General features: G+C 47.5%; 1 protein-coding gene across 1 annotated transcript in view; it reads left to right on the top strand.

The window, feature by feature from the left end:
• Positions 1-15,276, top strand: part of LOC145350623 (ALK tyrosine kinase receptor-like) — a 1,029,887-nt gene that overhangs the window by 711,480 nt on the left and 303,131 nt on the right. Inside the window, exon 7 of the mRNA XM_080199829.1 lies at positions 4,303-4,452. Within this exon, the coding sequence (XP_080055955.1) occupies positions 4,303-4,452 (150 nt within the window). The remainder of the gene's footprint in view (positions 1-4,302; positions 4,453-15,276) is intronic.

Raw genomic sequence — 15,276 nt, 5'->3', positions numbered from 1 at the left:
ATTGGCCACCAGCTCTCAGACCCAGCAATACCTGAAGCTTCAGTGAACAGGACTGGGGCTGCAACCAGATACCAGGACTGGTAAGTGTAGGGGTTTCAGCGCAGCAGGATGGACATGGGAGAGGGGGGTGTTGGCGGAGAGTTTGGAGCAAAGGGAATACCCATTGCAATGGGAGGTGGGGGAAGAGGGAGCACCTGAGACAGCTGATGGGCTCATTTCCCACCCCTCTGCTCCCCCCCATTCCATCCCCCCACTGTCCCATCCTATCCTAGGCCTGGACAAGGCTACTTTTTGGGCTTCCCCCTGAACTCCTTCCACCTGCCCGAAGATTGGCCTTTAGGTAGCCATGAAGTGGCCATGCAGCTGAACTGGGCAAGTTCAACAGCAGTTATCTTAGCCTTGACTGCAAGAGGGATTAGAGGGTACGATTGAAAAGATGTGTGTTTATATTGCTGAAGCAATTTCCAGAGGTCCTAAGGAGATTAGTTGGACCTACTAGCCACCTTAGCAAGGGTGTCAATACTGCTTGGACAAAGGAATAGCACTCAACTCGATTTGAAAATTGTTGCATGGCAGGGCATTCAATGACTTAGGAATAGCCATGTGTGCTGTACCATCGCAAGGACTGTGATGTTACCAGTGTGATGCATAACTAACTCCCTAAGGGCCCTAAAGGTCCATGCAAGAAATGGTGCAACCTTGGCTGGTGTAACCAAAATGAGTGATCAAAGTCTTGCTAATTCAAAGGTCATCTAGCACAGAGACCTTTTGGGCTTCTGAGGATTGCAGGGTCCTGAGTGGTTTAACTTCAGCAAACCCTTAGTCCTGGGGAGGCATTCACAGTGAGGACATTGAAAACAAGCAGCAAAATCAAACTGCTTGATCAGAATGTCAAGGTTTCTGGTTTTATGATATGCAGATGGAAATTGGTAGTTTGGGGGCAATAGCAAGATGTAACCTCCTCAATCTGCACTGAGGAGCTGCGAGTGTGGGGATATATCTCATGCTGCTATTCATTGTTAAGTCATCTAACTGCTTATACCTGACGGAGTGATCTACCTGGTCATAATGAGCAGGTGCCAGGGTGACAGGAGTACATCCCTGGCTACATTTGAGTTTCAGTTGCTAGTAAGCTGTTATGCATACAGATTTGGTGAGGGCATGGGTGAGATAAATATTCCTTCGAAAGTTACCGGCACAGAGCTTAGCACTGATGCCTCACAGTGCCAGGGCCCAGGTTTGATTCTCAGCTTGGTTCACTGCCATGTGGAGTTTGCACGTTCTCCCCATATCTGCATGGGTTTCCTCCCACAGTCTGAAAGATGTGCTGGTTAGGTGCATTGGCCATGCTAAATTCTCCGAGCAGGTGCCAGAGTGTGGCAATTTGGGGACTTTCACAGTAACTTCATTGCAGTATTAATTTAAGCCTACTTGTGACACTAATGAATAAACTTTAAACTAAAGCCATGAGAGAAGAGAAGCATGCCCCAGGCAGTCTGGATTATTCTTCAGACAGTCCCTTAAAGATGCCCCAGACAGTCAGGATTATTCCCCAGACAGTATTTTAAACATACTCCAGACAGAATGGCCTCAATCCCCCGACAGCCTGGCCTGGTGATATTCCTTGCCTTTGAGTGAATGCTCAGAACTGGTTCAAGGCTGTGAAAAGCTGTGTGAAAAGTCCAGGCGAGTTGAGAAGCTGGACAATGTTCACCAGAACTGACCAGATTGTGTAACCAGAGTGTTACTGAGCGGTCAGATGAAGGTGACTCTTAGAAAATTACGCCGTAGGGACTGTCGAGAACTGGATGAGGGAGGTTGTGAAGAACTTCAGTTTGTTGCTGAGAATCAGATGGAGTAAAGCAGTTGATGATCAAATCCTGAATGACAAAGAGTTTCAGCTGCTAGTCTGCTTGGCTACTCTAATCGTATGGAAAACCATAGAATACCTACAGTGTAGAAGGAGGCCATTTGTCCATTGAGCCCACGTCAACTCTCCAACAAAGCATCTTACCCAGGCCTGCCTCCCCACCCTAATTCCATACCCCACGCAGTCTGCACCTCTTTAGACTGTGGGAGGAAACCGGAGCATCTGAAGGAAACCCATGCAGACCCATGGAAAACGTGCAAACTCCACACAGACAGTGTGACCAAGGCTGGAATCGAACAAAGGTCCCTGACCTTTGAGGCAGCGGTGCTAACCTCTATGCCACCATATTGCCCCCAATATAAACATAAGTTCTCCCTCAACGTTTTGCCATTTTCCCTCATAATTCACTGGATATTACCAAAACAGGGCACATATGAAGGGACATGCAATTAAATGGAGAGTTAAATGGGTGTATTGGAGATTTTTCTTTATCTTTTGGAAGGGAAAGTTAACAGCAACAAAAGAAAAATCAAATCACGAAATGTTATCCCCGACGTATCCAAACACCTTCCATCCAATAATATATTGGAAGAAGTCTCGCAACACCAGGTTAAAGTCCAACAGGTTTGTTTGGTAGCTTTCAGAGCGCTGCTCCTTCATCAGGTGAGCCTCACCTGGTGTTGTGAGACTTATTACTCTGCTCACTCCACTCAAACACTGGCATCTCTACACCAAGGAGATATTAAAGATCTTTCGTGTTTTTATTCCAGCTTCTCTATCTGACAAATTGTCCCAAAAAATGTTGAACGAAATGTTTCCTGATATCAGTTTTAAATATACTTTTAATTTATGTCCTATTCTCCATTCAAGTGTTTTGCTCCGACTGCAAGCTTAGACTGGAACATTTCTCAGTTTATCTTTGTATTACTTAATCTTTCAGAGACGTCCAGCTTCTTTCTAAACTGGTTTCACTTTATCAAAATGTTTTTCATTTTCTATGCTCTTTATGCTTGGGGATGAATCTTGTTCTTCTCTGTATTCTTCCCAGCGCCTGTATGTCTGATCATTTGTCTGATGGCCGCCAGTAAAGAATACAACTTCTCCCATAAGGATAAAAAGTAACTCAGATAAAATTCTTTGCCAGAATGGATTTTGGAGATAAAATGAAAGCTGTCAAATGCTAGAAATCTGAAATTAAAATGGCAAATGGTGAAAACACACTGCAGGTCTATCAGTATCGGATACTGGATGAAGTGTTAGCATTTTCATTGTAATCCTTAATCCCATTGTTTTTAACGTTTATTTATTAATGACACCAGTAGGCTTACATTAACACTGATGTGGAGATGCCGGCGTTGGACTGAGGTGGCACAGTAAGAAGTCTCACAACACCGTGTTAAAATCCAACTGGTTTATTTGGAATCATGAGCTTTCGGAGCACTGCTCCTTCATCAGGTGAATGGAGAGGTAGGTTTTACAAACATGCCATATATATAAACAAAGACAGTAAAGATCTGGAAGGACTTGTATTCCAACCATTATCTTGCAATTGTGTCTTTGTCTATATATGCCGTGTTTGTGAAACCTGCCTCTCCACTCAACTGAGGAATGAGCAGTGCTCCGAAAGCTTGTGATTCCAAATAAACCTGTTGGACTTTAACCTGGTGTTGTGAGACTTCTTACTGTGCATTAACACTGCAGTGAAGTTACTGTGAAAATCCCCTCGTCGCCACACACTCTGGGGCCTATTCAAGGGAGAATTTAGCATGGCCAATGCACATAACCAGCACATTGTTTGGACTGAGAGAGGAAACCGGAGCGCCCGGAGGAAACCCACGCAGACACAGGGAGAATGTGCAAACTCCACACAGACAGCGACCCAGGCTGGAAATTGAACCCAGGTCTCAGGCGATGTGAGGAGGCAGTGCTAACCACTGTGCCACCACGCTGCCCCAGTGCTCAATTCTAGTAAAAGTGATGATTGCAAATGTTAACCTGTTTCTTTGTCCCCCAGCTATCAGCAGATGCATTTTGCATTTCCATCATTTTGTAATTCTTCTGACATAATCGTGAAGTTTGGGATACGGAATAGATTCATTTGACCAAATGGCCTTTGTTCATTACACTCTTGTATATCACTCCAAAACCTCTTCTGCATCCACCAGCAGCAATGAAGTATCCAGCAAAAAGTAATTTAGACTCTTTAAAGTTGAGAGTGTCTAATTTCTGGCACAAATCTATTGTATAGAAATGATACAGAGAGGAAGATTGTTAAAAATGAACCACTCGTTTGAGTCTTTGCACTTTGTGTCTGTGGTTCTTGTAAGTTATCCCTTGTTTTGCATATACCACACAAGCCCTTGTACATCCTGCTCGTCATTCTTTTCATGCAACAAATGGACAGCCTCATCTAGATTTCTTTCTCCCTCCAGATAACCTTCCCACTGGTGCGCACTGCTCCTTCGAAGAAGGGGATTGCGGATGGTCATCAGTTACCTCCGAGATGGATGAACCAAGCTGGAAGTTAAAGGAATCCCAGTCAGTCAGTGAAGAAGAGAGAAACAGCCTGTGTTATACAGAAGGTACCTTATGCAAGTGTTTTTATTTTCTTCACCAGTTCACCACTTTGCACTATGGGATTCACAGTGGGATGGGGGCACACAAAGGTCTGTTAACCTTGGGTGGGGTTTTCCTGTTTTGCAGCGAGCGAGCGTGGCTCAGTCTTCCACTCAGAGTCTAGGGAGCCTGTTTCAGGCAGCAGAATAAACGTGGGAAGGCACGGAATTGGAACTTCCCTGTCCTTCACCTGGATTATGCTGCACGGCCAGTGAACCAGATTCATCAGGCACGTCTACTCTTGGCTTGACTTTGACGGCTAAATACACACAGATAAATTTATAAAACGTATATGTATTTCTCACTGCTGGGAAACCTTTCCATCCCAGGGAACTCCCTCAAAGAGTTTGCATGTCCTGCCAAACTTCATTCCCAGCTTCAAACCATCCTTTCTTTTCCCGGCTTTTCCTTTGCCAATTTTCCTGTTCCCCTCCACTCTGCCTGATCCAATCCACTTTCACTGTGCCCAATCTATTGCTCTGTACTCCTTTTCCTCTACCCTGTCTTTGCTGCCTAATATCTCTTGCCTTTGCAACTTTCCCTTACCATTACCATCCTCTCTTCCATCGCTGCCATTTACCACCTCCCTCCTCCCTCATCTACTGCCATTCCCTTCTACCATCTCTCTCTCTTGTTTTCTCATTTTTTCCCTCCTCTCTCCTTTTCCCCCACCCTTCCTCTTCATTCTGCAGCCTCTCTTGTGATGATTGTCTGCTGTGTTGCCCACAGTCTCCCTTCCATTTTCCTGTCATGTCCCCAACTTGATTCACCCACTAACCCAGAAGGATCTTGCATTGTGTACTTGATCTGAGCTTCCCGTGAGCAATGCAACAAAGGATCACAAGTATCTTATAAACCCTAGACCCTGCCCAGGCTGGGCAGGTAGGCAGTTGAAATATCCCATTATTGACTTGCCCTGGTGTTGCCAGGACCCTATTCTCTGTGATTTTAACTTGCTGACAAGATGATACAAAGGCAGAAGAGCCCTACTCTACATGTGCACATTGAGTGCAACTTGAACTCAGTCCTAAGCAGGACTCCCATTCCCCTTTGAATGTTGGCATCTCATAAGAACATAAGAAATAGGAGCAGGAGTAGGCCAACTAGCCCCTCGAGCCTGCCCCGCCATTCAATAAGATCATGGCTGATCTGTCGTGGCTCAGTTCCACATTCCCGCCCTCTCCCCATAACCCTTAATCCCCTCTCTTATCAAAAACCCATCAACCCGCGTCTTAAAAATATTTAGCGAGGTAGCCTCCACCACCTCAACGGGCAGAGAATTCCAGAGATTCACCACCCTTTGAGTGAAGAAGTTCCTCCTCAACTCTGTTCTAAACCGCCCCTCCTTTATCTTGAGGCTGTGCCCCCTAGTCCTACTGTCCTTTCTGAGCGGGAAGAGTCTCTCCACCTCTATCCTATCCATCCCATTCATCATCTTATACGTCTCAATGAGATCTCCCCTCATTCTTCTAAACTCTAACGAGTACAAGCCTAGTTTATTCAGCCTCTCCTCATAGCTCAACCCCCTCAACTCCGGCATCAGCCTAGTAAACCTCCTCTGCACTCCCTCCAAGGCCAAAATCTCCCTATCATTGGCTCTCTTTCAGCCACCCCCACCCATCTCCTTCTATTCTTAGCCTCCTCACTGCTCCCAAAACCAACTTTCTCCCCATAGTCCCAAATTCCAACCTTTCTGCACCCCCCACCCTCCCCTTCACCAATCACCACCTACTCCTCCAGCCCTGACTGCTGACCTCCCTTGTCCCTCGTCATCTTGGTTACCTCTCTCTTGCACCTCCCAGCTGTAGCCTCCTCCTGCCTCTTCAATCCCCCACCTTGGACCATGCCTTGAGGTCTCTGACTGCAGCTAAGCACCGCTAGTGACCTTTCCCATTAGTCCATTGGGTCGGCTGCTAGGTGACAACACTGGCTGAGAAATGTTACTGGGATCCTGCTGTTCAGTTTGCCTCCCTGGTCTAGTAGGTTCTTCAGCTGAGTTCAGGATCTGTTGACCCTCCCTGCAATCCCACCACCCCCCAGAAACATCCTGGCCTTTTGTCGCTCAGATTGAGGAACTCAGTGAAGCAAAACAGAGTTGTTACAGGGCAACCACTAGTATGATTTATAATTCCAGCACAGCACCACTGACAAGGGGGATTAACAATATAAAAGTATATATAGGAATTCATGATTCTGAATCAAGACACAAAAAACATGATGGCAGGAAATAAGGTTTTTTCATTCGTTCGTGGGACATGGGCGTTGCTGGCTGGCCAGAATTTATTCCCATCCCTAATTGCCCCGAGAGCAACTGAGAGTCAAGCACATTGCCATTTAGATGGACATTTTGGTTGGCAAAGACCAGTTTGGCTGAAGGGTCTGTCTCTGTGCCATAGATTTTATGATTCTATGATCTGGAATCACATGTAGGCCACACAAGGTAAGGATGGTAAATTTCCCTCCCTAAAGGCCATTAATGAACCACAATCGCCAATGGTTTTATGGTCACCAATAGATACTTAATTCCAGATATTTTTTATTGGAATCAAATTTCACCAGCTGTCGTGGCGGGATTCGAACCCAGGTCCACAGAACATTAGCTGAGTTCCTGGATTAATAGTCTAGCGATAATACCACGAGGCCATCTCCTCCTCTGGTAGCTAGGCAGGGTGTTTGAACAGATCCTGTCAAAGAGGCCTTGGTGATGGCTGTCTGGTGAAGTGGGGAGGTGGTGAAGGGAGGAGAGTCAGATGGCTCTCTGGTGGGGGGAGGGAGGCGGGTCAGATGGCTCTCTGGTGGGTCAGATGGCTCTCTGCTGGGGGGGGAGGGAGGGAGGCGGGTCAGATGGCTCTCTGGTGGGTCAGATGGCTCTCTGCTGCGGGGGGAGGGAGGGAGGTGGGTCAGATCGCTCTCTGGTGGGGAGGGAGGGAAGTGGGTCAGATCGCTCTCTGATGGGGAGGGAAGTGGTCAGATCGCTCTCTGATGGGGAGGGAAGTGGTCAGATCGCTCTCTGATGGGGAGGGAAGTGGTCAGATCGCTCTCTGATGGGGAGGGAAGTGGTCAGATCGCTCTCTGATGGGGAGGGAAGTGGTCAGATCGCTCTCTGATGGGGAGGGAGGCGGGTCAGATGGCTCTCTGGTGGGGGGGGCAGGGAGGCAAATCCGATGGCTGTCTGGTGGGTGAGCAGAGAGGGCGTGTAGGGTGGGGGGGGTACGTTGTCACTCTGCGTGCGATTGGAGGGGGGAAGGGGGTCACGATCGATCTGGGTAGCAGGGGCGTGGGAGATAAGGGGGCAGTGATGTTGTGGGGGTGGGGCAACATCTGTGGGTGCTGGGGGGAGGCACTATATGGCCCGGGAGCAATATGGCAGGGGAATATTTTTCTATTTTTTTTTCTGTGCCTGCGCAGTTGGAGGTGCCGATCGAAGTTGCAGGATGTTGGGCGCGTTAATCCCAGCCTACAGGCTTCTGCAGCGTGATACAGACTTGCTGATACCTTTTCAGGCAGAGTACGTATGGGAACGCCTGAGAACGGATCTAAAAGTCGGATCTGAAACACTCCCGGGAACTGTCGTGGGGGCCACGATGCCTTGGCAGGGGCTGGAGGGGCAGTACTGTGGGGATCCCAGGCTGGCCAGCGAACAGGGGGACTGACAGATTGGGACTACTGCGCATGCTGAAACTGTCAGACTCTGGCACAAATAGCCCCCGCCCCTCTGGGGTTTTTAATGAGATTCACGACTGGGACCTCTGCAGTGCACAGAGTGCGGAAATTCAGGCCTGAAGTTTCTCTGAAAAAAAGAGTTGTGATCTAGACCAGTTTTATCACCAGTTTGGCACTTTTGGGAGAATCATCCCCAATGGAGGAGTCCAGGACTAGGGGTCATAGTTTGAGGATAAGGGATAAACCTTTTAGAACTGAGGTGAGGGGAAATGTCTTCACCCAGAGAGTGGTGAATGTGTGGAATTCATTACCACAGAGCGTGGTTGAAGCCAAAACATTGTCTGATTTCAAGAAGAAATTAGATATATCTCTTTAGTCTAAAGGGATCAAGGGATGTTGGTGGAAGGAGGGTGAGAATATTGAATTCGACAATCAGCCATGATCAAAATGAATGGTGGAGCAGGCTCAAAGGGCCAAATGGCCTACTGGTTTCTATGTTAGGTCATCCTTGAGGCCATGGCAGCAGCAACAGCTGAGACTGTTAGAAGGGTGATAATATGTGCCAACCCTAATCCTCCTTCTAACACCCAACTTCCCCCTCATCACACAACCTCTTTTCTATGTAAGCTGCAGCTTGTGTCAGTATACACTCTGCACCCCCTCTCCCCTCCCCACAGTGTCAACCTTATACCTCTCCCCTTTTGGATACCCAAGAGTTACCACCCGACCAGACAATGGTGTGGAGATAAGAAAAGCAAGAGGTCCAGGACACTGATAATGAAGAAACATTATCACTCGGCCTCACACTCACAACCAGCAGCTCAGACCACCGCACCGCACATCCTTAACAGGATAGCATCGAGGTGGAATCTTCATGTGGTGACAAGTGACAATACCACTGCACCATCACCTGCCCTCTTATTGATTTCTGGATGTTTTGTTGGTATAGAGTAATTATTTTGTGGTGAATGTTGTTTCAGCTTTGCAGTGAGGAGGATGCTATGATGGACGCTGAGATCTGGGGTGTATTCACTGGAATTGAAGTCCAGTATTGCATTTACAGAGAGCCTGCCTGTAGACCTGCCATCTGCTTCCTCTCTTCCTCTTTCTCCTTCTCCTGAGGTACCCACTAAAACCCCAGTGGCAAGGGCTGTGCCCTCTAGATGGCAAGCATGTGGAGGATACAACAGATTGCCACAAACTGGGACCCAGTCTCCAGGGAGTATTGGAGGGTTCCTCCAGTGCGGTTAGGGAAGCAGAGCTGTCCCTTCAGCCATTGTCCTGCTCGATAATGGTTCCTGTGGCAGCGTGGTTATCATTGCACACATGCTGGTCACACTTTTTTCTTAATTCTTTCACAGAATATCAGCATAACTGGTAAGGCCAGCACTTTTATTGTCCATCCCTAATTGCCCTTGAGAGGGCGATAATGAGCTACCCTCTTGAAATAGTGCAGGTTCAATGTAGTGTAGGTACACCCGCAGTGATGTTAGGGAGGGAGCTCCAAGGATTTTGATCCAGCGACAGTGAAGATATAGTGATATATTTTCAAGGCAGGATGGTGAGCGACTTGCAGGTGGTGATGGTTCCATGTGTTTAAATGTTTTTTTCAGTTTATTTATTAGCATCACAAGTAGGCTTACATTAACACTGCAATGAAATTACTGTGAAAATTCCTTAGGTGCCTGTTCGGGTACACTAAGGGAGACTTTAGCATGGCCAATTCACTTAACCAGCACATCTTTCGGACTGTGGGAGGAAACAGGAGCACCCAGAGGAAACACACGCAGATAATGAGAATGGGCAGACTCTGCACAGATAGTAACCCAAGCTGGGAATTGAACCAACGTCCCTGCCGTTGTAAGGCAGCAGTGCTAACCATTGTGCCATCACGCTGGTTTTGATGTGGTCAAAGAGGAAGGAAGAGTGAATTGGTGCAGAATGATAGCATCAGCTCAGATACAGCCAGTCCTCACTATAAGTTGTGGCCATGTTCCTGAAAATCGTGACTTTAAGTGAAACAACTTTAAATGAATTGTGAATCGAGTTAGATTCCTTTGAATAGTTCTTGCCTGAAAAAACAGTTTACAAGCTGAATTGCACCGAGGCTAACAGGATGATCTAGACAATTATACAAGAGGAGCAATACCTTGAAGGAAGGATGTTCCCGATGGTGGGGGAGTACAGAACCAGGATACAGGTAAACTTTTTAGGACTGAGATGAGGAGAAATTTCTTCATCCAGAGAGTGCTAAACCTGCGGAATTCGCACCACAGAAAGCAGTTGAGGCCAAAACATTGGATGTTTCGAGAAGGAGTTAGATATATAGCTCTTGGGGCGAAAGAGGTCATAGGATGTGGGAGAAAGGTGGGATCAGGCTATTGAGTTGGATGATCAGACACATAATGGAGTCAGCTGTAAAGGAACAGTACTTTATTGCACAAGATAAAGCAAAAGCCACAAGTCTGTGGTGAATATAACAGATCCCAACCAGAACAATGGAATAATGGACTCACTCAGGGTCTTGCTTTATACATGGGCTAGGTATACAAGCTCTCCATCTGATTAGTTAATTACCAATCCCCAGGGAACTCGTATTCAACAAGTCCTACAGGGAAGTCAATCAGTGATTCATTATGCAAGCCATGGTTACCACAAACAATGATCATAATGAATGATGGAGCATGCTCAAAGGGCCGATTGGCCTCCTCCTATTTCCTATGTTTCCTTTGCCACATATAAACTCTCCCAGAATGGCCAGGAGTCCCTCAGAATGAGCTTCACTCTCCCGGTTGCCATATAGAGCATTGTGGGAGCACATCAGCTCCTGGCAATGGACGAACCACCAACCAATCACAGTCCATAAACAAGTATTGCCTTGATCCTCCAGACTACCAGCACCGATTATTAGCCAATCACGGTGCATGTTTGGGTACCACCTCAGCATCAGGGGCCATCTGTCAGCCAATCACAGCCTGCATTCAGGTACCAGGTGACTTTTCCCATGCCAGGAACCTAGTCCACACTCACGGAAAAGCCCAACTAGGCATGGGCGGAGAAGGCCACTTGATGGAACTATTGGAGCAGCCTAGAGATGAGGTGATTAGGTGGTCCAGTCAGTTAAGGCAGTGCCCACTCGGGCTATAGAGCGGGAGGACAGGACGCTGATTATGAGCCAAGATTAGGTTCGGCTGAGACTGGCAGATAATGATTATGTAGTGTTATTAATTAGTGTAGGATTGATCGGTGGTGACTGGGTGGACTGTGGAGTGTTGAGGATTTCCACCACCGCCTCCCCCCCACCGCCTCCAGAGCAGGGAAAGGAATTGTTCAGACTCAGGAGTGGAATTGAGTGGAGACAGGTTCATTCCCTCTCATTCAGAATCACACTGAATCATTGTTCAGTCGATAGAAGCAGCCAGTGTGACTGGAAACCAGATGAGCAACCTGACAGGAGCTGCTTCCTGCTGCGCCTTTTGTAGCCGCCAATCACACGTGTTGCGTTGAACTATTTAAAATAGGCAGCACGGAAAGAGGCCATTCAACACATCTAGTCTGTGCTGTAACACTATGTCCGCCCACGTCACCTGGTTTAAAATAATTCCTCTGCCTCACCTGCTGCAGGATTAACAAGGGAGCCAGCTGTTTGTGCAGTATGTCTCACACAAGGACAGGGAGAACAATTTTACTGTCACGGCGTACAATAGCTCTCACACGCTAGAACCCTCCAACCCCGTCCGCGGCTGGGATGGTTTAGTAGGCTGATGCCGGAGTTGAGGGGGTTGAGCTATGAGGAGAGGCTGAATAAACTAGGCTTGTACTCGTTAGAGTTTAGAAGAATGAGGGGAGATCTCATTGAGACATATAAGAGGACAAATGGGATGGATAGGATAGAGGTGGAGAGACTCTTCCCGCTCAGAAAGGACAGTAGGACTAGGGGGCACAGCCTCAAGATAAAGGGGGGGCGGTTTAGAACGGAGTTGAGGAGGAACTTCTTCACTCAAAGGGTGGTGAATCTCTGGAATTCTCTGCCCGTTGAAGTGGTGGAGGCTGCCTCGCTAAATATTTTTAAGACGCGGGTTGATGGGTTTTTGATAAGCGAGGGGATTAAGGGTTATGGGGAGAGGGCGGGAATGTGGAACTGAGCCACGACAGATCAGCCATGATCTTATTGAATGGCGGGGCAGGCTCGAGGGGCTAGATGGCCTACTCCTGCTCCTATTTCTTATGTTCTGGTGCTGCTGCAGTGAAGGGAGTTTAGGCTGAGTGCCCATTTCTCCAGCAGCGATGGCCGATATGGATGAGATTGGATAATCCCACCCCAGCCCCAACAGGCACTCCCGAAACACCAAAGTCAATATCAGTTTGACTCAAGAAGTGAGTCTTTTTTCACCGTCTTGTGGAGTCCAGGTTTTTCAAGATTTTGCTTGCAAAATGGAAACTCTGCCTTTGGATGTTCTTTCATCAGAACATTTCATCCTGGCATTGAAAAGGAAAATCAAAGTTCTCTCGAATACAGAACGCTTCCTTCATATTGGGGCCAATCAGTTCACAGGATTTGATGAAATATTAAATGAGCTCACTACACAATGAGGACTGGGATGGCAGCACAGAGGGCAATGGCACAAAATGATGTTAAAATGGAAATTGCGATGTAATTCATGGAAAATGGGTCCTGAAAAAGAACAGGTGTTAAGCGGGGTGACATAAAGCGACGTTATCCTAGAATCCCTACAGTGCAAAAGGAGACCATTTAGCCCATCGAGCCTGCACCGACCACAAGCCCAACAACAAGCCCTATCCTAGTAATCCCATGTATTTATCCTGCCATTTATTGCCCCCCCACCACTAATATTAAGAGGCAATTTATTGTTGTCAATCAACCTAACCCGCACATCTTTGGACTGTGGGAGGAAACCAGAGCACCCAGAAGAAATCCGCACACTCACGGGGACAATGTACAAACTCCACACAGACAGTCACCCAAAGCCAGAATTGAACCCGGGTCCCTGGCACTGCGAGGCAGTAGTGCTAACCATTATGCCACTGTGCTGCAAGAATAAGTGAAGACTTACTGTAGAAACTAACAAGATGTTCGGAGCATGCTGGCAAAACAACACTCATTTAGCCTGTAATCTTGTGTTTAAAGTTTACTTATTAGTCACAAGTAAGGCTTACATTAACACTGCAATGAAGTTACTGTGAAATTTCCCGAGTCGCCACACTTCGGCGCTTGTTCGGGTCAATGCATCTAACCAGCGCGTCTTTCAAACTGTGGGAGGAAACTGGAGCACCCGAAGGAAACCCACGCAGACATGGGGAGAACATGCAAACTCCTCACAGAAAGTGATCCAAGTCAGGAATTGAACCTGGAACCCTGGAGTTGTGAGGCAGCAGTGTGGCACTACTGTGCTACCGTGCTGCGGGTGAGAGTACATCTCAGCATTAAGTCTGGCAGAGCCGACTGTACAGTCAGCAGCACCCTGCACCACGGGAAAGCCTGCTATCTAGGCAAAGCCACATGTGCACTCCACCTGCTTCTCTCTGTCAGGAGGAGCACCAAAAACTCCCCACTCAGAGGTAGAGCCTCTTGTTGCCTCTCTGATACAGCAGTGGGCTGGGAGATATCAGGTATATCACTTGCTCCAGTTGGAAGGAACCCAACACCAAGAAATCCAACCCCCTTCACAGCACCATCGTTGCCTCTGAGGCTGTAGGCCTGGATCCAAGAGGTGGCAGGATTCTGGGAGCACCTCCTTAAAACACAGATGATGCACAGACTGCTTCTGGATTGAGTGCAGGAAGGAGATCTGTGCCTGAAAGCTCCTTGATGTATCGCATCTGCTGCAAAGAACCCCCTCTCCCCTGTTCCTCCAGAAAGAACTCTTCAAACGTATACAATAAAAAATATAACAAAAAAAGTTTGTTAGTCACAAATAGGCTTACATTAACAGGGCAATGAAGTTACTGTGAAAATCCCCAAGTCGCCACACTCTGCCGCCTGACCAGGTACACCGAGGGAGAATTTAGCATGGCCGATGCACCTAACCAGCATGACTTTCGGACTGTAGGAGGAAACTGGAGCACCCAGAGGAAACCCACGCAGACACAGGGAGAACCTGCAAACGCCACACTGACAGTGGCTCAAGCCGGGAATCGAACCTGGGTCCCTGGCAATTCAACATGGCCAATCAATGTAACCCGCACATCTTTGGAGGAAGCCCACACTGACATGGGGAGAACGCTGTGAGGCAGCAGTGCTAGCCGCTCTGCCACTGTGCCACCCCAACCTATTCCAATTTATAAACCAAAGAAAAGGGTTTAATAAAGAAACTTCATTGCTACAGACTTGAGGCCTCAACCTGGGCCATTCCAAGCTCCTCACAATTCCCAACGTGTTCTAATTTATATTGAGTCAACTGGTCAGCTGATCATCACATCATTCTGTCATTGGTTACATGGTTTGCTGGGTCAGGGGACTCTTACAGCTTGTTACCATTGGTCATGTTACAACAGCACCAATGTTATCACCGGTTACATTCTAATGTCCCCCTCAGCCTCTGCAACATCTCTCACTCATGCTGTAGCCCAAGAGAGATTGTGACTATAGCACTCAATGACTGGGAGCAAATGTTTTGTCCAGCACACCTGTAGATACAGCAATGAGTTCTTCATGTGCAGGATTCCTCTCTGCAACCAGCTCCTCAAAAATTCCACCAACTCAAATGGAGCCAGAGGAAAGACATCTGTAACTGACCTGCAAGTCATGGGTTATCCTTGTAAATACTGGTCTGGCGCCCTTCCTAGTTTTGAACACTTCAGTTCTGGCCGCAAGTTACTGTTTGGAGTTTGCATGTTCTTCCCGTGTCTGCGTGAGTTTCCTCCCATACTCCAAAGGTGTGCGGTTGGCTGGCCATGCTGAGTTGCCCCTTAGTGTCAGGGGATTAGCAGGCTAGGTATATGGGGTTATGGGAATAGGGCCTGGTGGGACTGTTGTCAAGGCTAAATGGCCTCCTTCTGCATTGTAGGGATTCCATGATTCTATTCTATGATTCTACGTGGTCGGTTGTGTGTGTTTGAGAAAAGCGGTAACTGGATGATGTGCTCCAAAATTGCAGCGCATTTTA

Source organism: Carcharhinus amblyrhynchos, chromosome 12, assembly GCF_965287045.1.
Source record: "Carcharhinus amblyrhynchos chromosome 12, sCarAmb.v2.hapA, whole genome shotgun sequence".
Classification (NCBI taxonomy): Eukaryota; Metazoa; Chordata; class Chondrichthyes; order Carcharhiniformes; family Carcharhinidae; genus Carcharhinus; species Carcharhinus amblyrhynchos.
This window is presented reverse-complemented; position numbering and strand designations above follow the sequence as displayed.